At 31.9% G+C, this 26,610-nt stretch overlaps 1 protein-coding gene and 1 long non-coding RNA gene across 4 annotated transcripts in view; one reads left to right on the top strand and one right to left on the bottom strand.

Annotated features, from left to right (window-relative positions):
- The window catches only part of LOC143252804 (substance-K receptor-like), a 253,291-nt gene extending 241,014 nt beyond the window's left edge, over window positions 1–12,277 (top strand). For all 3 annotated transcript variants that reach the window (XM_076505522.1, XM_076505523.1, XM_076505524.1), the window contains one exon: window positions 11,929–12,277. In XM_076505522.1, the coding sequence (XP_076361637.1) occupies window positions 11,929–12,197 (269 nt within the window). In that variant the 3' untranslated portion in view covers window positions 12,198–12,277. The remainder of the gene's footprint in view (window positions 1–11,928) is intronic.
- On the bottom strand, window positions 381–26,213 carry LOC143252806 (uncharacterized). The gene is made up of 3 exons (XR_013029159.1): window positions 26,098–26,213; window positions 22,913–22,974; window positions 381–761 (listed from the first exon to the last, which is right to left on the bottom strand). It is a non-coding gene; the product is annotated as an uncharacterized LOC143252806 (long non-coding RNA).
- Between the last annotated feature and the right edge of the window lie 397 nt (window positions 26,214–26,610).

Here is a 26,610-nt window from a genome sequence, read left to right as displayed (position 1 = left end):
CAGAGCACTTTCAACTGGTATATCATTTTTCTTCAGGAGTGAATTTCTAATTTATCCCTAAAAAAGAAAGGTATATATCTTCTGGAATTGCTAATGTTACCTTATTTTTATTTTGTGTCTATCATTAAAACTGATGATACGCGATTCCCAGAATTGAGATGTTTAGCCCACATTTATAAAAGGTAGTTTTAAACAATATGATAACACTCATTTGTTTCAATCCAACAGTTCCTTAGATAAATGTTAGTATCCATTGAGACTTTTGTTCTCAAGGAACGGATGTGTATCTATAGAATTTAATGAACAAACCCTCACTTAGAAAAAAAGTTTTTATTATTTTGTTCTTCATCCAAAATGTTCGTTTTTAAAATCTTCGCTTTTAGAACTAGTAAATTCAGACGTGTGTTTTATTTTTCATTCTTACAATTTACAATTTTTATTATGTTAATCCAGTTCAGTAAACGTTCCAAAGATAAAAGTTGAATCTGAAATTCAATATTTTATCTCTTTTGTCAGGGTCCTTGTAGTTAGGATGCTCTACTCACAATCTGTTGACCTCGGGTTTGAATGCTCGTCACTGAAAAAAAAACTCGTCTTTTCAGCAGTGAAGACGATATAATGTTTCGGTGAATTCCACCTGTCGTTGGTAAAAGAGTGGCCCTATAGTTAACGGAGGGTGGTGTTGGTTAGCTGCCTTCCCTCTACTCTGTCACTGCTAAATTGAAGTTGGTTGGAGTAGATAGCCCCCTGCAGCTTTCAAACTAAACAAACAATATTTAATTAGGCTTTTGATTATTCTCTTCCAACCAAATATAACAAAATGGTTCAATAAAATGATGTAATCAGTCCATTAAGTTCACAAAACTTTACGATATCAGTTTGTTTTATTCATTACTACAATGATTTATATCCAAAAGATGGATTTAATGCCGCGTGCTCTTCAGTGAAAATACAGAAATACACGAGAAAGGTTAAGTACTTTTAGGCTTTTTTTTGTAGAAATTGCTTTTTTTGTTATTACTCTGTACAAAACAATATAATTGAAATGTTGACTAGAACTACTACTATATTTGTATTCACTGTTCCACATTTTAAGCAAGAGAGATACATCATATTTCTTTTATGTCCCTTTAGAGTGTCGAATTATGGAAGTGGCGTGGCCTCATAGTTAGGCTGCTCAATTCACAATATGAGGGTCGGATGTCTGATACACCAGAGTTCGGATGTCTAATACACCAAATATGTTTGCCCTTTCAGCTGTGAGGAGTTAAATTAGTAAATTTATATTGCTTTGTTTAGATAAACCAAAGTAGGGATTGAAAATCGTTTCAAAACCTGTCCAACTAGTATCACTTTTCTTGTTTGTACTCTTTTTATTGCAATATACAATTTGTTTTGGACGCATATAGCAGTTTTACAAATAACCACAAATCTATACCTTCCGCTAAAATTTTTTTTCCTATTTATATGAAATAAAACACTAGGAGGAAAAATAACATTATTGCAGATTTACTTGTAATTAAACAAACTAAAATCATTTAAAGTTAGTGCCATTTAGAATTATGAAACCAGAAGAATTGTTAAAATTTCTAACTTCTGCTTTAGAACAAATTCAAGCTAGCAATGGTAGTTGGTGTACAAGATACATATACTTCACTTATCAGTCTGTTTGTTTGAAGTTCAGCAAATTGCTACAAAGTGAGCTGTCTGTGCTCTGCCTATCAAGGATATCAAAACCCAGAACCTAGCGTTGTAAGTCTGCAAACATACCGATGTGCCACTAGGACGCGTCACATGTGAGAAAAATAACACCCAAAAGTGGGTTGTTCGTTTGTGTCCCAGCACAAAGTTCCACGTTAGGTTATAACTACTGCGTTTACTAAGAATATAATGCTCTACTTTCAACGATATGTGGTCTTATGTTTATTTCCGTGCTCATGTATCTTATTTTCTCACTTATTGAAATATGAAACACATTAATAGTGACTGCAAGTTTCTATAAACCAACAAAATAAAATAACTTTAATATCACGAATACTGATGATAGATGAAATATGGAAAATATGTGCTGTGATTACCAGAATACCTGCATCAGGACTGGTAATTTTCAGATTGTGTCTAATCTGAGGATGAAATCAGAAACGTATGGCACACTCTCGATTCGGATAAATTAGTTGTTTGACACCAGCATCCAGTGCTTCGTTTATGTCCAATATCTTCCATTAGTTAACCAGTAATGGACAGGAAGATTATTTAGAAAAGTTGAAAATAGAAATAACATACCATTCCCCAATAAGTAAATGCTCATTATAGTACCGAACGTTTAACTGAATTCGTTTGTAATGTCGTATTTTAACGTCAAAGTTGTCACATAGCTGCTAGATTTTCAATAACAAGGAAATTTGAGGACCTACTACTTCGAAGTTATAAATGTGGTAATTTGAAAAGGAGAAAAAAGTTAAGACATAGTGTTAAAGTTTCATTGCTGAGGAACTTAAGACTGATTGAATAACAGTGAACCATTGCGTTGTGACATAGAAAAATACGAGAGAAACGTTAAATGACCATTGACAGAAAAAAAAAGAAAACAAGATAAAACTTCAATATTAAAGAAAACTTTCCTTAACAAAGCACATTCGCTATGCATTCAACCAATTAGAAAACATATGATATTCCATGAAACAACAGATAAGCTACCTGACTAGTCCTGCCAAAGAGAGCAGTCCTCGAGAATGAGATTTGCACACGTACCTATAACCGGATTTAACCAGAGAGCTAAACATAATTTACGAAACTGAAAACTTTTCGTAGCATTAACAACTACCGTACGTAAGAATAATTAACGTATAGCTAAATGTGAGTATTCGCATTTTACAGGTTGCTAATCAGGAAATGTTTGTATACATGAATATATACACTACATGGCCAAAAGTATGTGAACACCCCTTCTAATTACTAGATTCGACTATTTAAACCACATACATTGCTAACAAATGCATAAAACACAAACATACAGTCATGCAATCTCTATAGATAAACATTGGCAGTAGAATTAGTCGTACTGAAGAGCTTAGTGGTTTTCATTGTAGCAGTGTCATAGGATGTCACCTTTTCAACAAGTCAGATCGTCAAATTTCTGTCCCGCTAGAGCAACCCCGGTCAACTGTAAGTGCTATTATTGTAAAATGGAAACGTCTAGGAACAACAACAGGTTAGCCACGAAGCGGTAGGCCACACAAGCTCAAAGAATGGGACCGCCGAGTGATGAAGCGCGTAACGCGTAAAAATCGTCTGTCCACAGTTGCAACACTCAATACCAAGTTCCAAACTGCCTCTGGAAGCAACGTCAGCATAAAACTGATCATCAAGAGCTTCGCTATCTGACAGTGTGATGAACGAATCTGTGTTTGGCGGATGCTAGGAGAACGCTATTTACCTGAATGCATAGTGCCAATTGTAAAGTTTTTGGAGGAGGAATAATGATCTGGGGCTGTTTTCATGGTTTGGGTGAGGCTGTTTAGTTCAAGTAAAAAAAAAAGCTTAATGATACAGCATACAATGACATTCTAGAGAACTGTATGCTTCCAACTCTGTGTCAACAGTTTGGGGAAGGCAATTTTTTGTTTCAGCATGACAATGCACCCGTGCACAAAGCGAGGTATAAAAGATATGGTTTGTCGATGTTAGTGCGGAATAGCTTGACTGGCCTGCACAAAGCCCTGATCTTAACCCCATCGAACACCTTTGGGATGAATTGGAACGCCGATTGCGAACCAGGCATTCTCACTCGACATCAGTGCCCGACCACATAAATGCTCTTGTAGCTGAATAGGAGCGAATCCCCGCAGCCATGTTCCAAAATCTAGTGAAAAGCCTTCCCAGAAGAGTGGAGGCTGTTATAGCAGCGAAGGGAGACCAACTCCACATTAATGCCCATGGTTTTGGAATGAGATATTCAACAAGCAGATATGGATGTGATGGTCGGCTCTCCACATAGTTCTGGCCATGTAGTGTGTGTATATATATATATATCATTTGTATGATGCATATGATATTAAATACATTATATTTGTTCATGTATCCAGCTATCGGTAGATCCATCAATTTATCTATCTGCACACATAAAAATAATTTTAAAGTGTATGATGTTTGAATGATATTGTAATACTTCAACTGTAGCAAATATGCATATAGCATGTTTCATAAATACTGGTATTTCTCTTGGAAAATGTTGGTTTTAACTGGTAAATTGTCAAACCTTTTTCATTCACAAGCAGTTTTTTCGTATTCTTGTAATTTGAGCTACATAAACGGATCATTTGTGGTAATTATTATTATTTATTTGTATATTACTGGTGTAATATTAACAATTGTGATATGCTGCTAACAAATATATGCAAAGGTTGATAATTGATAGAAGTTTCCTTATAATTGTTGATATAAGTATGTGTGAATAAAACTCCTTAAAGGCAATATGTAAGTGAAACAACACATGCTAATAACTCATACTTATTTGTTGTTGGTGTTTGTATCGATTACTGAGGTATTACTGGTTAAAGCTTACTTAATTACTCATATTAGTTTATAAAAGATTATGTTTACATCTCATGTGGTCGATTAATAAATTCCCTGAAAAGTGCAAATTCTAATTTCAAATGGAATGCGTATCTATTTTTTTTTTTTTAAATGCAATTGAGTACAATTCAATTGAATGGAGCTGTTTGTAATATAATTATTCATTCTGGGCAGTAATCGATCCAGTGTGTTTAAAAAAGAGGCACTTACCAATTGAAGATTTAATTTGAAATTGGTTAATAAAACTTTTTGTTTCTAGCTTGTGAAATTTGTACAAAATAGAAAAAATAATAATAGAATAAAACAAAAAAATAAAGAATTTTATTCTTATTTCTTCGTCTCCATATATACTGTTTGTAAGTTACCAATAGTAATATTCGCTTCATGTGACTAGAACATTATTTTGATCTTGTATTCTTTACTGTGTTAAATTATCGTTCTTTTCTCTTGCCTGATGATGACTAAACTAAAAGGTAGATACGTTGCATGTCCATTTACATATATACGGGTGTATTTTTTTGTAATAAACATTTCACAGGCTGGAAACAATGAAATGCGGTGCTTTTACTTTGTTTGTTGAATTTCGCTCAAGTTAGCTGGGACTTATCCGTGCTAGAACGTGCGTAAAGTTGAAGTGATAGAGTAGTGGGAAAACAGCAAGCCAAGATTACCAATAGTCAAATCATAGAATACTATAAGGGAATAATGGAGTTTGACACTCATTATTATAAAGTAGCCAAAGCCCCAAAATGCAAAAGACAATTTTGCGGGGGCAGTAACGGAGAGAATTCAGTTTACTATATGAAATAAAAGTTTGTAACCACGATTTCACTAATTAAAATATAAAAAATAAAAAGTAAAATTTATATAATGCATTATAATTATATCAAAATAAATAATGCTATAGTTATGTTTTATTATTTTATTGCAACTATTCATTGTTGTCTTTTTCTAAAAAAATTTCCTATTTCACCAGCAACTGAAATTTTGATGTCGAATGCTAATCATTACTACTCAGTAAGATTAATTACAGTGGTATATTACTTGATACTTGTAGTTACTCTTGAGCAGGCCTGGCATGACAAGATGGTTAAGGCACTCGACTCGTAATCCGAGTAATAAAGTGACGGTTAATACCACTATTCGTTAGTAAAAGAGTAGCCCAAGAGATGGCCGTTGGTGGTGATGGCTAGTTGCTTTCCATCTAGTCTTACACTGCTAAATTATTGACAGCTAGTGCAGATAATCTTAGTGTAACTTTGTGCGAAATTCAAGAACCAAACCCATACACAAAAAAAAGTTGAAGAAAAACAATAAAAATAATTTTGTGTAAAAGTGAAATACGAAAATTGAATACGTTATTTTAAAGCAACTTTTGAGAATTACCATGTAATTACAGCTTATTTCATTACATGTGTTCATGTTTTATACCATGCAGCTTGACAGTAGCAGACATTGTGATTTCCATAGATAAAGATTGCGTCGTTAGGCTGTTATGTTCAAATTATATATCTTCTCAGAACAGGCTTTCCATAATACATCTATTATGTGAGGACGCTGGTTTACTGGCGTCGGTTTTACTGGCGACATTACTGGTATGATTTCACATACATAGCATGAACACCCGTTTCATTTTCCAGCTAATTAAGGTATGTAAAGGTTAAACATATATGACATGGAAGCAGCTTTTGTCTAATGCTTTTCCAGATAAATGTTCACTCTGATTATGTTGAATACTATTATCTTGAATACATGGATGGTTTTAATAATGAACTTTGTATTCTGGGATTATCACCTGTATATAAGATAATGTACTTCGCATCGCACTGCTAGGATAACATTAAGAATGACCTCCTTCACCCAAAAAAGAGTAAAAAATTATTTAATAAATAAATAAATAAAACTAAAACTAATAACCTTTCACGAAAGGGGACGAAGAGGAACCACAACGTTCCTGAACACCCCAGTTGGAGAAAGAATTCTTACGATTTCTCTATCTCTAAACTAAACCCCTGCCACGTCAGTTTGCGTTTTATCGCACTGCTGGAGTACAACTGCTTCCAAGATTTTTTGGGGTGGTCTTGATGTCCCAAGATGACCATTATTCCTTTTTTGTCCTCAGTATCATTACGTAAAATATCTTGTCTTGGAAGTTGTATATTCATGATTTGACGTATCTTTGGTATCTAAGAATACTAATATTTTGTGTTGAAAAGTGATCAATTTTCTACGCTATCGTACTACTGTTAATCGTCAAACAATGTTGAAATGTAGTTCTGATAATGGCCGTTTCAACGTGAGATTCAGTTGACTATGGTTGTCACATAGTTACATGTTTGAAATCGTTTTAATATAACAAATTTACTTGTCTATATATTAGGTAAAAGATAAAGCAACGATAAGAATAAAAAAAATGTAAAAATGTTTTTCAGTGTAACTCCTCAGCTTTGAGATGTAGTAAGTTAAAAGATGCAGCTAGCTTCTGTGTTGTTACAATTCAAAAAAGTATCATGTTTTCCCTCTCCTCTTTTTTTCTTTAAATACTTATCAAACCTGCGAAATGAAATTTTCGCATCAAATTGCGTTTATTAGAAAATGGTTTTATTCATTAGTTACTCAGCAAAGAGGGTGCTTTGCAAAAGCTTGGCTGAAACATTTTATAGTACACAGGTTGTGTTTCCTAAGTGTGTCAAATATTGTGCTCATCACTATGAACGCTTGACTCTTCAGATTTAAAGGGCTCTCGGTGTTTTGGGTTTTATATTTGACACACCGCTTAGTGAACTAGCATAAATGTCACCAAGGTAAGCACAAGGTTACAAAAACTAGAGATAATGTTCAGCGTTTTGCCTTGTCTATTTGATTATAACATTGACGTAATAATTTCAACAGTCCTTGCTGCGGAGTTTACAGAGTGTAGTAATATACGCATGATGAAATCTGTATTTTTAACTAAACTGCAAGCAATTAAAGCTATAATACAAAACATTATATGGAAGGAGGAAATAACCCTATATAACAGTTACCCTAACAGTGCGCTGTTAGTAGTACCACCACTACTAGGCTCTGGTAGCATCTGTGATTGTGGTTATCAATAACTTAATTCCTTTGTTTGATTATAAATATTATCAAATTCACTTTACATTATGGACATAATCAAGTAAATAGTTTACTTTCTGGAAAAAGAAGAAAGAGTCACATTATTACCAGTCTTCAAACAGCATAACTATTTCTCAATTTTTACTATTTGTGGATATTTGGTTGTCTTGAAATATCCAACACTGATCATAGCGACCGTCTCATGGTGAAGGTAAACGAATATGCCATTAAGCAGATGACCAGACAGTGACTCTGCTACTTGAGAAATTGTTTGGTTTTGAATTTCGCGCAAAGCTGCATGAGGGCTATCTGCGCCAGCCGTCACAAATTTTGCAGTATAAGACTAGAGGGAAAGTAGCTAGACATCACCACCAATCGCTAAGTCTGGGCTACTATATTACCAACGAAAAGTGGAATTGACCGGAACATTATAGCGTCCCTACGGCTGAAAGTGCAAAAATGTTTGGTGTGACGGGAATTCAAACACATAATCTTCTGATTGTGTGTCAAATGCCTAAATCATCTGTGGTTCGTTTGGAAGTTCACACAATGCTACGCAAGAGTTATCTACAATACCCGTCCCTAATTTAGCAGTTAAAGACTAGAAAGAAGAAAACTAGTCATCACCACCCACCGCCAACTCTTGGGTTACTCTTTTACCAACGAATAGTGAGACTGACCGTCACATTATAACTCTCCCACGGCTGAAAGGGCGAATATATTTGGTGTAACGAGGATTCGAACCCGCCATTCTCAGATTTCGAGTCGAGTTCCTTAACCACTTGGTCATCTCGAGCCAATTATGTACTTACTGAATTCGAATATTGACTAAGGTAACAGGATTTTTGTTGATTTTTATACATGAACTTTATTTGAATTACCAAACCATCTTATTTCATCTCCCCAGTAAAAAAGAACAAGAACGCTTGATTATTAAAAAGTGTATTTATCACTTTTACGTATGTGCGGGTGACCAAGGTGAAATGTGAATAGGTAATAAAAAAGGCATATGTGGCTGTATATACAAGCTCAAGAATTAATAGTTCGTGTTCAACTACCATATAAAAAACGCCCCACACTTTGGGGTCGTGGATGCTTTGGAAGAATGAGAATCAAATCCCATTGTACCGTCAAATGAGAGTATTCAAAGAAGTAGTGATGGGTGTAATTGATTAGTTGTACTCCTTCTCGTCTAGAGTTTCAGAAATTAGGACATCAATGTGTGAACATTCCTTTGTGCTACTTTGTGTCAAAGCATTTTAAAATTAAAAAGAAAATTAGAGAAAAATACAAAACTGCAGTTGAGTATCTACAGCTACATACACTTTTAATAAAAATATTTATAATTTAATCAATTAATAATAGAGCTGTACATTAATATTATTTATACGTTTTTGACAATATCTGAAAATTGCTATTTTAAACATTTTTGAATGTTCATTTCCAAACAGTATACACAAAATATTTTTATGCAGAATCTGGTTATAACAATAAACATTTATACAGTGCTTTTAGAATTTCTATAGCTTTACTTTTATGGGTCGATTATGCTTTTACTGTGTATGATTATCGGATTTTAAAAGATGTACACTTTAGACATGCTTTTCATATTGCTTTAAACATCCACACGTTTTGCCTTATATACAGATTACTATTTTAATTTTGTGCATTTTTTTTTACATTTGCGAAGAATACTTTTAAAATATTTACATTGTTAACTGTATATTTACAAAGAAAGAGAGAACCTCTTTCTAAAGATTTGCATACAAGTGTTATTCTTAATATTCGCATTATATATGTTTGTAATATCTGCTGTTTACGTTTTTTCACAATTACACATAATTTAAGAATATATGGATATTTCGTTTTAATAATAGAGCACATACCCATTTAATTTAAATATTGCTCCTTTTATAACATTTGAAATATCATGAAGTTAATTTTCTAAAGATATAGAGATGATTTTGCAAGTTTTATATTTGTCATGTTTTAGTATTTTAATGCATTGTGCAATATTTTCAGAAATTTAGTTTTAGAAAATTTTCACATAATTTAACACCAGTTGTAGATTACTTTCTTAAAGTGTGTGTGTTTTTCTTATAACAAAGCCACAAAGGGCTATCTGCTCAGCCCACCGACTTTCTTAAAGACATGTGCTTTTACAAAATCGAAGTACTTCTTAAATATTTATACATTTTTTACAACATAAACAAATTATTATTGTAAAAAAATGCATGTATTTTTACAATACCTGCATGCGTCTTTTTAAAAATCCGTAATTATTTTAATAATAGATACAAATAATTTTATAAACATTAATATATGGTGGATTATATGACTTACTGGTGTTAACAATATATAATGATAATTTTATTTTCTAAGTGTGAGATGGTATATAATTTTAATTATTAATAACCTAACAAATGTATAATGTAATAATAAGCTTTCTGGGGGCTTTTCTTGATGTTCAGAAACCACCGGTTTTAATATGTATTTTATTTTAAATTCTTTCTAGATATTGAAAACGTTAATCCAGTATAATGTAAACCATTTCATAGGCGCAAAATCCTACAGGATACTTTATTATTAAATTTAATTTTGTTTTAAATTATACGTATATATATGTATGTAAAGCTGATAATGTAACATGTTCACTGTCTTTTATAACTTCCATTACACGTTTTGTTCTAAATGTATCGCTTTAAACGATATTGCTTTATTACACATAAATACATCTTTTGATTCCAAATCTTGAAATAATGTGAAGAAAATTGGGCTTAATTGTATCAATTTATATTATCTCAATCTGGTTTTTTTTCACCGCGATTCTAAATTACATACAACGAATTTAAGAATGGATTTATAAATAAAATAAGTACGCTTACCTTTACCGCAATTATTCTCAAGATGACTATTAATCTGGACATTGTCATCTACGGATTGAATAATTCTAGAGAGTTCTGTAATTATGATCTTTTCACTTGCAATAAGCATATTTTATGATTAAACTGTTGTATCACCTCTCAGACACTGGCTGGCAGTTTTATTGGGATCTCCTTTTAATATCAGGTTGGACCACATTATACCCCCATATTAGTCTGGACTCAGAATAACATATAGGCCACAAGAATCAGGAAGGCGTCTTGTTTGTCAAAGCATCATGTCGTGGTATAACGATTGTAATTATGTCACATATAAGATGAATGTTGGATAAGTGAGATGATTGGTGTCAATTTCATGTTCGTTATTAAATTTCGGACAATTTCGGAGCGATTAATAATTCAATTATGGTCATAGAAAATTATTTGTTTATTAGGATAGACTGGCAACGCTGTGGATTGAACCTTGTTGGTAAATTTTGAATTTTATTCACCATTCTAAAGGAATCAAAATGTCCAAATCCTACCGTGAGATCGTACCCAACACTATTACATGATCTCCAATATATAGTGTTGTTGTAACAATAGCATACTGGTCAAATGTAGAATCTTTTAACTCAACCATCACCGCAGAAGAGGGTGAATCACGACTCATCAGATTACATGACACTTTGCTAATACCTTACAACTTATATTTTGTACTCCATTCACCACTGAAGCTACTCTTACCTATTGGAGTCAAGGATAAGCGTTTTTTTTTGTTTTTTTTACCCAGCTGCTAACTAGCTTTCTATTATACTTACATGATTCACTTAGTGAAAGACAAAACGTGATCGTTGTTGACCGAATCTATTGTTATATAACACATTCTGACATTTGTTGTACAGTACAAGCCTGTCCAATCTACTTTTTATTCGGGGTTTAACCATCTGTTGCCCCTCACAGTACTGCATAATATTAAAATAACTTATTTCAGTTGCCATTCCTGAGATAATCTGATAGCATATGTTTTTGTTCAGGCTACCAAATAATCGATCTTTCATAGCAATGGTTTTATTATACGAATAACCATTATCATAGGTCAGTGAACATTTCATATAATGCAACTACTTATTATTTTACAGACCATAATGTGATAGCAGTTCTGAATTTATGTAATTAAACTAATCATCTGACACATCGCACGATAAATTTAATTTGCATGAATAAAGAAAAGTGATGTTCTACCTATGTGTATGTGTGTAAGGGTTCAAGGGTTCTATTAAAGTGGCAAGTTAATGTAACTGCCATTGAAGATATTTTACCTTGATCAATTGGAAATAAACGAATTATACAAATTAAAAACCTAAGTTTAGTGGTTTTTTCTTTTACATAGGAAATTGCAAAAAATCCAGTTCTACGCTTACGTCAGCAACTTCTTCTAAATTGTTAAGTGGAAAGTGTTTTGAGTACAGAAAGAATCAAACAAGCAGGCACAAGGCAGGCTTGGACAATGAACAGAGAAATATTGAAAACCAAAACTTAGCAACTTTCAGTAGTACTACGTGCTTGTCGAAAGGAAGAAACTCGACACGAGGAAATGACAGCATGAGAAGTCAAATGTTAAAGAGCACTTTGAAAAGGAAATTGGAACATAGAGTGTGACAGTAGGTAAACACAATGATGAATATTTCAAAGATATGCTCCTATTATATACTGTTAGTTTAAGATATAGATTATATATATTACTTATATAATACAGATATTGTGCCTGAAATGTACCTCGAATTGAATGTCTAATCAATAAACAGTTAAGTGAATATATGTAGTGCTCAATGAGTATTTAATGATTTTCAAACCTAAGAGAAAAACGAAGACGTACATATATAATGATGTAGATAAATTAAGCTGATTTACGTACTATTTTTAGGGAATCTCCAATCGAACAAAAAAAACATTATGTTCAAAATAAAATAAAATATTGAAATATGTCTGTATATTAATATAAATGTATTAAATATTTAAAGAACCACAGTAAAAGTAGAACAGTGGTGGTGTTTCAAACGTTATCATATGTGTATGAATATAGCAACTCTGAATTTCTGCTAGCTTAAATGCGATACGTTTCATTGTACTCTTAAACATCCTAACTACTTCCATATGAGTATGAATGTAATAAGACTAAACAAAATACACGAAGTGACCTTACTTAAAGGAGTTCTTCAGGTTGTTTTCGACAGTTGTAAAATATTTTGGGCTAAACAGTAACTCAAAGTGAATATGTTATATAAGTTGTTACATTTAAAATTATAAAGTAAAGAACGATTAAAACATTGTGCTATGTTATGGAAACAGATCTGTTTTATGTCTTCAAACAGATATTTTGAACTGGGATACTTCATTGTTCGTCAGGTAGGGCGGAATTTATTTAAGGTGAAAGGTTATTTTAATTGTAATGGTAAAGATGTAATTAATGTTTTAAAATATTTTTTTGCGGAATGTTATGAAGTTATAAGTTAGTCATAGAAACACCAATTGAAGTTGAAAAATGTGAAAAAAGCATTCGACTTTTGACCAATATTTCAGGTATTAGGAAGGCGCAAGACTCTTAATTCATTATGAGATGATTGAACCGTAAGGCTGTGTTTCTTGTTCAACTGGTGTGAAAATCATATAATCCGTAATTATAAAATGTTGCAATCTCATATACCATAAACAGACATGAAAGGTTAGAAAATCCAAAGGTAAATGTTAGGTATGAGTTGGAGAAAGTAACAAACAAATGTTAAAAAATAAATAAACCAAGAAAGGCAAAGAAAAATAGTAATATACTGCAAGTGGGAAACAAAACCAACTTCTAAATCCACGTGTTATTGATTACAGTAATAAACAACTACTTGTTATGTCTACACTATTATGAGTCATATCTTGATAGGATATCAAATAAAGTTCAAGGTCATAACAAGAGAAAGCAAACTGTGAGTATAGTACGATAATAACAAAAATGATGTAAAAGTTATGTATATCAAAGTGGCGTTAGAAGTGATTCATTAATTAATTAGGAATCGAAACTTAGCAACAAAAGAAGGGTTTAAAACTGGAGCATTATCAGCAAAAAAGGAAAGTCAACTGGATGAAGTGGTAAAGTTAGGATAACTATTGTTTGTTCTAAACTATGTGACTCATTGTTTATGAATAAAGAAATAATGATGCTAGAATGGAAGAGAATTGGATATCACTGGCAAAAGGTTGGTCTATAAATGTAGAGGATCAGGTATAGCATGTAGATGTAATGGGGAAAGATAGTAGATTTAAAGTGTAATTGAAGTGAGAGTCACAATGAATTATTATTTTTCACATTTAACTCAGAAAAAAAATATGGGATCTGTTCAGAAAGGTTATCATGGTAAGAATTTAGGCCTTGCTAAGTTCAGTTAGAAACTAAATGCTTAGAATTTGAAAATAAACTCTTGGAAGTAGAGTGAAAAGAACTAAATTTGGAAGATAGGCAGAGAAACAAAGAGTGGAAGGATCGTTAATTTTATTGTAAAGCTTGACATGCATGAAAGAAGCATCTATGTGCAGTTGCCTAAATTCTATGACAGGTGTAATTTTCGTGCTTTGAAAATCTAGCAATAGCAGAGTAATGAATGTTATAGAATATCCGAATAAACTAATTCCAATATTACTTAAAAAAAGTATTAGTACCATACAATTAAATTGTGAACGCAAACGGATTAAAGTATTATGTCGTGAAATCAGCTATTTTAGAGTCGTATTGTAAAAAAAATCAGTGTCAAAAGAAACACCAAATGAGATATTTATAGAGAATGGAACAAAGCCGCTTGAATTGTTGGTTAAATGAATCAGACGATCCAGTTGAACAAAAGATTGTAAATTTCATGTTGCAAGAGCAAGTTTTGACAAAATTAGCAATACAAATAGTAGTACGGTTAAAATATTAAGTCAGAAAATGCACCTGGCACAATGAAGTTAGTGGATAAGTTTGTAGTGACGAAGAAACATGGTAGACTGAAATTAGGTGCAAATGAAGCTATAGAATGACGTAATAAAACAAATAAAACTGGATCAGCTGTCCTGATAATTGTAAGGACAATCTTTTCAAAACTTGATTTTGTAAATAAGAAGAAAAATTAAAAACTTCTTCCAAAATGTTTAATGTATGACCAAGTTGAGCAAATTGTTAACTTATGTATGCAGAATAAAAAAGGTTCAGGAAAAAAGGGAGAATGCAATGTGTTGTACTGAAAATTGACAGAAAATTTTAAATGAATACTTAGAAGGTGTGCTGAAAAATATGGAAGTCATAAAGGTATCAAGTGTAACTGGTTGATGGAAAGCTCTGGTGAGGACAGAGTTAGTAAGATATGATGAACTCTAAAATGATAGATAGGTTTAACTGGGTTTAACATAACAACTGGAAAGGCTCTGTGCACTAGATAAAGTAATGTTAAACTGTTGGGCTTTTGATTATAAAATTGTCATAGGGATATCAGATTGTATCCCATATCACGTTTTGTTTGGAAATGAGATAGAAGATTTCGGGTTATAATATAAACTAACAGCAGTGGTGATACATTGCCAAAATAGCTAGATAATAAACGATATTATAGAAAACTCTGAAGCAGGGGTAAGAGTTAGAGAAGGAATAACTTACCAAGTAAATAATACAAGTAATTAAAAAGTTTTAAATTCTGTTAGAATAGAGAGTATAGATTGACTACAACTAATTAAATCGCATTTATAAGATGAGAACTTGGATAAATGCTATAGTAAAGTCAAGGTAGCGTACCTGGAGGTAATTCAACTATAAAGAAATTACTACTATACATGAGAAAAGTGTTGAGACGTAAAGGTAATGGAAGTGATGCAATAAAAGTATAGATAGAATAGTACTCCCGAAAGGAAGAAGACAGACAATATTAGTGTAAGAGTATCATATTATGACGGCTGGACATTTAGGAATAGCTAAAATGAAAGATAGGTTCAATAACTACTACTACTGGTCATATATATTTGAAGATATAGATAATTATGTAAAGAGCTGTCCATAATGTCAATTGGCTATAAATAAAAAATGAAAGTGAAAAAACAGAATTGTTAGTTTATCAGTTATTAGTGAATCTTTTTAGTTTTATTCGTACCGATATTATCGAACCATTTTCAGTATCAGAGTAACGGACTAAATATATTCTGACAGAGACTGATTCTTCGACTAGACATATAAAAGCAGTAGTATTAGGTGACTTATATGTATGAAGAGGAAAGCCGTGAAATTTGATAGTGAAATTTTCACGGATCCGGTTTTCTGAAGAACTCTTATCAGTTTGTTTGTTTGTTTTTGAATTTCGCACAAAGCTACTCGAGGGCTATCTGTGCTAGCTGTCCCTAATTTAGCAGTGTAAGACTAGAGGAAAGGCAGCTAGTCATCACCACCCACCGCCAACTCTTGGGCTACTTTTTTACCAACGAATAGTGGGATTAACCGTCACATTATAACGCCCTCACGGCTGAAAGGGCGAGCATGTTTGGCGCGACCGGGATGCGAACCCGCGACCCTCAGATTACGAGTCCCACGCCTTAACACGCTTGGTCATGCCGGGCCAAACTCTTATCAGACTTAAGTAGCAGTTTTCAATCGAAAATAATGCAATCATTATGTAAGGCGACAAGAGTAAAAATAAAACACACTAGTCCTTAAATATCACAGAGAAATCGGGTGTGTAAGAATGCAAATAAGACAATTAAGGCTACGCTAAGAGTATTAGTATAGAATAATCCTGTTGAATGGAATATGATATTGCCTTTCGTGCTAGTTGCATAAGTTCACGAAGATATAACAGTACTATGACCCTTTGAGTTGATATTATGATAGTGTGTGTGTGTTTTCTTATAGCACAGTCGCATTGGGCTATCTGCTGAGATATATGATAGAGATACTAATGGTCCATTAGACTTATTAAACTCAAATTAGTCTAGAGACACAAAGCCTAGACACAAAATGTAGTAATATATTTGACCAAGATGATGTGAATATTAGTAAATGGGCACAAGACAGTGGCTAAAACCACTTAGAAGATCGAGATTAAACAAATGTTTTGCTATGATAATAATATTAGAGAACACAAACGTAAAATAAATCATTTTGTTGCAGTACACGAAAATAATTTAGCGGCAAGGTCGATGGGTCCTTTCCTTATAATTAAACGTGTCGTAAAATGATTGGATTTATCAAACAGATGTATGGGATGGAGAGGTTGTGGGATGAACACATCACGTAAATATACTTAAGCCATGATACACTAAAGTAGCTCCTTAAACTTGTATGATAACCACGTTCTGACTAAAACTGATGTATATATCACATTTGGATATGGCACTTAAGATCTGTCCATTTAGAGTTAAAACTGATGTTGTGTGTGAAAGTCAGGTTATGCCAATAAATGGAAAGTTAAGAATTTATGAACTTTGTGATTCAAATCCTAAGCATTAAAGGTGGATTGGAGGAGATGGAAGATATTTTTAGATTAATTGTGTAAAGACAAATATAAGTAAAAGAGTGATAATTTTTTTATAATGTTGTAGTAACATATATATACAAATTATATATATATTTTAAATGATACAGTAATATAAAGTATGCAAGCAAAGACTTTAAGCTCTAATGTGATACGTGAAAGTCAGCAATATTATCAGTATTATATAAACAAATCTGTTATAGGTGAAACAATCTACAGACGACTGTGTTGATACGTTGGAATAAGAGATATGTGTTATGAAGTTCTATGAAAGAAATATCAACTTTTGATCAGTATCGAAAAATTAGGGGATTACATCACTCTAAGTCATTAAAATGATAGCGACCGGAAACAAAAGTTACCTTTTTGTTCAGATAATGTGAAAATTATGGGACCCCTATGATTAGGAAAAATCGTAATTTGACATAAGAAAAACAAGTGCAATGTCAGAAACTAAAGGGTTTTGTTTGATTTAAAAATCAGTATAAGAGACATGAGTTCAAAGAAAGAAACGAGAAGACCAGTAAATGTAAGAAACAATTTAAAATCCAAAAGAGTTGAAGGAAGAAACTAATAAACTGCTAATAGAAATCCAAACTCAATTCTAAATCTACGTTTTACTGCTTAAGGTAATAAAGAGAACTTATTATGTTTACGATAGTATGAGTCAATTCCTGATAGCAATTAGTAAAAATAAGGTTGATGGACATATGAAGTGAAAGTGTAGTGCATGTACTGTACAGTTATAACAATATGATGTCAAAGCAATCGAAAAAAGAGATGCTAATAATTTGAGACGAGATTTAGTTTACGAAGGTATCATGCTAGAAATAAAGAAAATTGTTCCTTTCAGAAACGAAACACATCTACTTATTTACTTTCAACTATTTCAATGGACTAAATTAACTTAAAAAAAACATTCTTAAAATTTTAACTAAGACACACCTTTATTTACCAATTTGATATTTCGCTGAATTTTATATGAAAGTCATGGGAACCCGGCATGGCCAAGCGTGTTAAGGCGTTTGACTCGTAATCCGAGGGTTGTGGGTTCGAATACCGATCGCACTAAACATGCTCGCCCTTTCAACTGTGGGGGCGTTATAATGTGCGGTCAATCCCACTATTCTTTGGTAAAAGAGTAGCCCAAGAGTTGGCGGTGGGTGGTGCTGACTATCTGCCTTCCCTCTAGTCTTACACTGCTAAATGAGGGACGGCTAGCGCAGATAGCCCTCGAGTACCTTTGTGCGAAATTCAAAACAAACAAAAAAAGAAAGTCATGGTCAATTGGTTTAGTAAATAGAATATCAGAGGCTTTGGCATGTATTTTAAATATACTCTGGGTAACTTTACATAAGTATTAGATTATTTAAGACAAAGTGAGTAACAGTCTCTTAAAAATAACATCTGTACTCTGTGTAATTTCTGTTTTTATTGTAATCACTTTATTATTAAAGTTAAAATATTTTAATGCTAATTTAAATTTATATATTTTTCTTAATTTAATTTAAAATAATGAGGTAGATTTTTTATTAACATGTGTTTTTAAAAAAATATAAAAATTGTGAATTGAAAAATAAAAACTTATATATTAATTCTTTAATTTAAGCTATAAATTTCATGTTTTCATGACGGTTCGTAGTTGTTTTCTTGTTCTTATAAATTTCATACTAAAAATAGCTTGTTAATATGCGAACTGGTTTAGTAAAAGGACATTTTAGAAAAAAGAAATGTTTGAAGTTTTATTATTACATTTATACTTGAAGTGAAATTTTGAATTGTAAGTTATATATACTATGAAACAAAACAACATTTCTACTTTTTACACAGGTTTTACTATTATAAATTTAAAATTATGAAATAAGTAGCGGAAATATAAATTCTTTAAGGATACTTCGTGTTTCATAACAAGATACGCGAACAGCAATTGTGCAGCGATTTCAGCATATATTTACAAATAGTTATTTGTTCAATAATGGTAACATACGTACATTTAAGTATTATCTAAAATTTATGAAAGTAAATAATTAACATTAAAAATCACTAAAATGATCTATAGAAAAGCTTTATAGGTGAAAAACGTACTGTGATTGAACCCCTGAGCTTCAGTGTAAACATCATTGTAAAATAATTTACATCTAAATTACAGTCATATTTAAAATGATAATGGCTTTGTTATTCACACAGAAAAGGTAAGGAGAAGGGAAAACATGCTTAATCATACAGATTTATTCGTAATAGCGTTTGGACTACTTTTATACCCATTTATGGGTTACATTTTTCTGGATATTCTATTTTAAAATATTTTCCTGTTACTATATTATTCTTGTATCCGTAGGTCCTCCTGTACTACAGTTTATACTGACAGGATGTAACGCTATCTATCTCCTTTGGTGGAAAAAAATTGGAATGTCTCTTAACCATCAATCATAGAAATATTATTATATATCTGTCATGGAGCAAAAGAAATCTGATACGGCTATAATAATCTTCATTCTGAGACCCTTCTACCTATAAAATGCAGCATTTATGTGTTTCCTTTTACCTATAAAATACAATATCTACTATATATCTATCTACTGATCCTCCATTGGACTTTTATAATATTCCTATGCTGCTGTCATTTATCGTCCTACATTCAGCACTTGATGTCTAATGAAATCAACTACTATATCTTCATCGCCACGTATCAGTTCTTTAAGTACTTCTAATGGATATTGAGTATTGCCTTCGATAAGTATCTGATATGAAAGGCTTCCAGAACATACAATAACTCTTCTTTCTGGATATCTCATTGGAACTACATGTTTGATCTTTTGTACTTATAATTTTTTCTTTCGTCCTTGAATTCCCTTTTGTTATAACTCGTGAATTTCTGCTTCTTAAGTTTATGAAAGATTTATGGTGCGAGAATAGCATGCCCTCAGTCTGGCATACAAAATCAAGCTATCCAATTGAATCTGGGACCTGTACAATAACATCACATTTACAAAAAAATTTCATTATCTTCAAAGTTCGAACCAAGTATATCATACACTGGTTCCAGACTCACAATATAATCATTGGTGATTTGTAAAACTCTTCAGTTTATTCTCCATGAAAACTACTTCCTCAGGTTTAACAGTTTTTTCAACATGAATGAGATGTCTCTTCCAAAGGATGATTATGGACATGTTTCTTCCCGTACAAAGCTTTGTCTACGTATATTTATCTTATATGAAATTCTTATATATCTGATTTACCTTCAAACCCGATTAAATAACGTTTAGAACACTTGACAAACATCATTTCTTACCATTGTTTCCATTTTGTAAGCCTTTTCACTACTGTAAAATGTATACTTGATCAACCAAAAACCACGTACACTATGTTTTGAAACTTTAATTCATTGCTGAAAGAGCCTTCTGTTGGACTATCAGTCATACGGGCTGGATTAAATTGACAATGGAGAATTTATAAAAATGACTTACCTACACGAGAGAATTAGTTAAAATATTTTTGTGGATCAAAAACCTAAACGTGTTACATATATGGTTTGATAGGAAGTAATAATTAAAAGCTGAATCTTATTTTAATGCTTATTTCTTTGTATACAAAGGTAAACTATATGAACAAATAATTGGAATATTAATGGGAACGAAAATGTCGGCTTCTTATGTCAGTAACTAATGGAATATTTTAAAATCGAAAATTTAAGCAGTTTACAAATTATTTTAAGGTAGTTATTTTAATTAATTAATATAACTAGAAAAATATTTAAAGATGATTGTTTTTGTATTATGAAATTGCTTCTTTGATTTTGAAATATACACATTTTCAAACATCCCGGCATAACAAAGTGGTTAAGGCGCTTGATTCGTAAGCTTAGTATCACAGGCTCGAATCCCTGTCAGATCTGAGATACTCTCCATTTCAGCCGTAGAGGCATTATAAAAGAGTAAACACAATAGTTTTAACTGCTATATTAGAGACGCCTAACGCAGATATCCCTCGTGTAGGTTTACGCGAAATTCAAAACCTACAAAATACATTTACATAAAACTAGCCGTAATATAAAGGTCATTTCAGAAACAAGGGTTTTGGTGTAAATACTCAATTTTGTCTATCTGCAATATCTTTTCTGTCCTCTTTACCAAATGTTTAACAATAAAAACGTCCCTCGCTGGTACAGCGAAGTCCTTGTACAGATCGTTTTGGGTAGCCTATGCCACATGACTAGTACGTGTTCCGTGCGTATGGCACAGAAGTGCTTTTAATAATTCAGCTCCGAATTCGTGTTGAATACGAACTATTTATTCTAGGAGCATCTATGCTCAGAGACGGTTTATTTCTTGTTAAGAAACAGTAACTTGAAAATCTTCATCTACAGAGAAAGTAAGAAAATATGTACCTTTTATTCCACATGTTGTTTCATCAAAACCTAAGTTTAATCTGCATGAGTGAATAAGCTAAGTCCTGTGCGCATTTTTGCTAAGGGAACAACGAGTAATATTTCGTTCACGCAATTAAATTTTCAATAGGTAATATGAATTATGAAAATATATTTATAAAATGACACTAGTTATTAGTTTTTCTAAACTAGTATTTGAATTTTACTATTATAAGAATTTTAAGTAACTATTTTTATAAAAAAAATATTAATTTGAAGAACGGATTAAACAACTTAATGCATACCAGCATTAACAGTTAAAATACGGTTTCCTATTCATTGTCGCTTCTACACAGCTCTTCTTTAAGCTTATGTTCTTTGATTTGTTTGCGATATTTCTAAACAGGTTTCTTTCTTATTTATGTTAGGATAAAGTTACTTGGTGAAGCTTTATCGCACCATAAGTTAATATTTGTTTTGTTTTATAATTACAACTTCATAAAACTTTAATTATGGGTTTATAGTTTCCAGATTCTCATCCTATTACTTGAATTTTTTTTCTAAGTTACTTTACATTTCCTCTTTAATATAATCAACACTTAAGAGACAGAAATCCTACAATTACTAAAACTTTATTTATTTTCTGTTGTCAGTATAATTATAAATTACAATTCATTTTAGTCCTCACAGAACTCGAGATCTGTTATGGTAATGGTTTTGAAAGAATGCTATAATTTTCTTAAAAATTACATTTTTAATCATATACATGCTGTTTCTTATCTTTTATCTCCGTATCCTTCCATTTCAAATATATATATATATCATCAGCACTTTATTTTACTGTTCTTGCTCTCGATTTGCTACTATACTTTATTTGTTCTATTCATTTATTCCTATGGAACTATTAGATTTTTATCTTTAAGTTTTAGTTTGATAGTTTGAACTTTTGCGTGATATCCATGCTACATACTATTATTCTAAATCCAAACGAGTCTGACGAGATTCTACAAGAAAAGTTCAAATTGATCAAAATTATTCTGAAGTGATAATTTCAATTGTTTATTTAAGAATGGAGATTATGCCAAAGAAGAGCTCTGGTACATGAACTTACTTCATGTGCACGTGATACAGAAATCACAATAAGTTGATGCAAGTTGTTATTAATCTCAACTCAGACTCGATATTTTTATTTATTATGAACATCAAATCATTATATACCGTACTACCGCAACAAGAGAGTTTAATGGTTTTAAGACTTTTTTTTGACAAATGTTCTAAATTTTAGGTCCCTGTTAGCACTTTACTCCATCTAGCAGAATTAGTTTTAAAATGCAGTAGGTTCCGTTGTAGAAACGAATTTCACAAGCGGGCTAGCGGTATGGTTATGAAAACTAAAATAAGTCCGAATTGTGCAAACCATTTTGTGGAATATATTGAAGAACTCGTGTTTAAACAGTACGATGGTTCCTTACCTCTCCTTTACAAGAGACATTTCGATGATGTTGTTGGAATCTTCACAGGCAACTTGTCCAAACTAGAAAAATTTATTCATTACGTAAGTAACTTCCACCCTTCACTGGCCTACACGCATAACGTTTCCAAATAATTACTACCATTACTGAACATTCTTTGTTCTGTTTCTTCCGATAAAATCACAACCAGTACTCATTATAAATCCACAAATGTCCACAATTATTTACATTTTAATCCTAATCGTTCCATACACATAAAAAACACCCCAATATCCTTCTTCATTAGGCTACAGAAAATGTATAATGAACCTGATGATTTCAGTACCAGCTTGGATTATTAGATCATTTTCTCACAATAGTGACAACCCCAAAGGAGCTCGTAACTCTGTTGTAAATCAAACAACAATTCTCCTTCATCTTTCACAGAAACAAACTCTAAACTCTCCGTATCAGGTCATCTGTTATTTTTACATACCCCAAACAAACAACAAACAGTAAAAACATTATAGTGAACCATTAAGTATATTTTTCCAAAACCCCCATGATTTCCTACCGATACAATACCATTATTGGAAACTACTCAGTTCATAGCAGTTTTCGAAAATCCAAAAATTTACTGTTGTTGCTATCCTTGTGACAGAAGATGCTTCAATACGAGTGTTTACATTGACCCAACAACATCCATGCAATGTGGTTTTACTTTAAGGATCAATGCAATTTCACATCAAAGCGCATCACATATTCCACCATATATACATGTTCTGGAAAATTACATACAGAAGAATTCAATAGATTATTAGCAGAATGGATCAGGGAACATCTCAGATACATAATAAATTGTAACACAGATAAACTAGTGATTCTACATCTTAATTTGCACATCCATACGGCTGAACATTTTAAAATATTTGTTATGAAGAAGGCTCCTACAAACAAATGTAAACGCGAATTACAATAAAACAATCTTTTTTTTTTTTAAGTGGAAACTATCATTCCTATGAGTTAAATGAAAATTTTTGCTTTTTGCAATCTTTCTTTCATTTAGTTTTAAATATATTTACAACATTTATACAGTCAATTATGTATCTATCTAATCCTTTTTTATTTCTTCGTAAATATTTCTAATAAATTGTGCCGGCTACTATTTTTACTTTTACCAAATTCTCAGTTTATTTCTCTGTACATATGTACATATATACATAACTTTCTAATTATCTTATATTTTTCAAGCATTTGTAAATATTGTTAGACACGTTTATTTGCTACATTCCAACACGATCTTTAATTTAGAACTTTTTCGTTTAGGATTTTTCTGTTCATCTATCGATACCTGATGACGGGCTTTGCCTGAAACATTAGATCTATAACAGTATATATTATAAAATATATATATAGACCTGCAGTTAACATATTATTGTCTCTGGTAATTGAACCACCACGCATAATTTCTCACTTTACCCTAGTCTAGTAAATTTAAATTTAAAAATTTGAAGTTTCTACCTCATAAAGGAACATAATTATGAACATCATTCAAATATCGTCCCCCCCTCCCAGTGGCACAGCAGTATGTCTGGGCTCACACTCCTATAAATCGGGTTTCGATACCTGTGGTGGGAAAATCACAGATATCCCATTGGGTAGCTTTGTGCTTAATTCTAAACAAACAAACAAACATTCAAATATCTTAAACTATAATGCTATTCCTTGCAAAAAAATATGTTGGCAGATTGAATACAATTTTATAACGGAGAATTATCCTAGGTAAAAGTAATAAATGATCATAGCTCATTCAACAATTATTTTTTAATATTTCAAGAAAAATAAATAAATTATGCCAAATAAACTCAGCAAAGTCAAAATTAAGAATGACAATGGAATACTGAATGCAAACTTTAGCAAGTAATGCTTTATAACAATCAAAGAACCTATACCTAAATATATCAAAATGCGAATTAATTGTATATTATAAAACGAAGATGTAATAAGTGTTACATGAAACGTCAAAAGCATTTAATTATTTTAGATAGAAATTAATTTATTTTACCTCAAAAATCATAAACTTGAGATATTTACTTCAGTAAGGATACGATAACTAGTAATTAAAGACAAGCAACACATATTTCTTATGTTGTTATTGTGAAAAGATAAAATTATCAACAGCTACTAAATTTATGAGTTACGAGGCATTTTATTCTAATCTTAGTTAATTATGTGCAAGTTTATTCAAAGAATTAAAGTTTAAGTGCGTATGTTTTAATATAACAAAGCCACATCGAGTTGTCTGCTATGTTCACTGATAGGAATCTAACCCCAGATTTCAGCGTTTTAAAACTGAATATTTACTGCTCTTTCAGAGTGACTTAAAGTTTAAGTACGAAAAGAATAAAAACACTGGTCCATCACTGAAAAGTATGAGGTGATGTCTAACAATGCTGTAACTGTCTTTAAGATTTTGTTTGGCTTTTTTTTGTTTTGCAAAGAAATAGTTTTGTAAGGCAAAAAAAGAAAGAAAAACGTGACAAGAAAAAAATCAAACTTCTCTGATGCTCTACTGATATTAGAAAAAATAAAATAATATGGTGCTAATTCTCTACAAGTTTAGTTTAAGCAACTTAATCAAAATATATAACTTTACCTCATCATTATTATTAGTTACTGCTTTAAAAAGTGTGGACCTTGCTAATTCATATTTTGGGAAAAGAAGATGATAAACTGAACACAGTTGTAAATATTCCTGAGAAAGTAAAAATTATGAAGACAAACATGTAAAAAGAAATCTATTTCATTTATATGGTTTGAGAAGATATTTCCTTTAATGTATTGCTGTTATTACTGCCCATATTCTTAGCACTCTTGGACATATTGACACAGATTTGTTTGTTCTAGCCGAAGTAAGAGCCTTATATGTGAATGCTTTAAAATGCCTGTGTAGATATTTTATAGGTGGCTATAAATTCAGTAATGCTACTTGAGTTGTCTTTAGAGAAACAAATGTACAAAGTATTATAAGTTGTGCATTACAGTGATTTCTGGTAATGATACTAGTATTCAATGCACATACATCTACATAAGGATATGTAAATATGTGATAACAGAGGCACAGATCATGCAATGTAGGGTTAAGAAATATAAACACAGAATATCAGTGATACAGACAATACAATGTAAAGTTTGGAACAACTGACCATGTTAGAGTTATTCCATCGAAGTTGCTTCCATATTACTGAAGAAGTAATATCAGTAAAGACTAACAAAATCTCTTGTAATGTTTATCCGTTGCTATCAGCAAAGTGATTATAAAGTTCCAGGTACAGGGAGAGTAGCCAATTCATAAACTTACGAGTTGTTTCACGTTATATACATAAATCCAGCAGCAGATATGTACTTACTATACTATATAAAATACCCGGTAAATAATTTTGCTGACGCATAATTCTAGTGAGGATCGAGTTTCTGAGCAGCATTTATATTATGCCCAGTTAATCACGTACATCTCACATCATTCCTACTGACTAACGATTACAGAACATTCTAAAGATATAATTATGTCGCCATAGCAACCATTCAGCAAAGAAGAATGTCATTACAAACGAAGTTTGGGCGATTTCTGGACATATGCTAAGCGTTGCAATATCCAACATAATTTCTAGGATAGACATGGTAATCGAAAATAATTGCGGCGGCATTGAAAAGTTGCA

Source organism: Tachypleus tridentatus, chromosome 6, assembly GCF_004210375.1.
Source record: "Tachypleus tridentatus isolate NWPU-2018 chromosome 6, ASM421037v1, whole genome shotgun sequence".
Classification (NCBI taxonomy): domain Eukaryota; kingdom Metazoa; phylum Arthropoda; class Merostomata; order Xiphosura; family Limulidae; genus Tachypleus; species Tachypleus tridentatus.
This window is presented reverse-complemented; position numbering and strand designations above follow the sequence as displayed.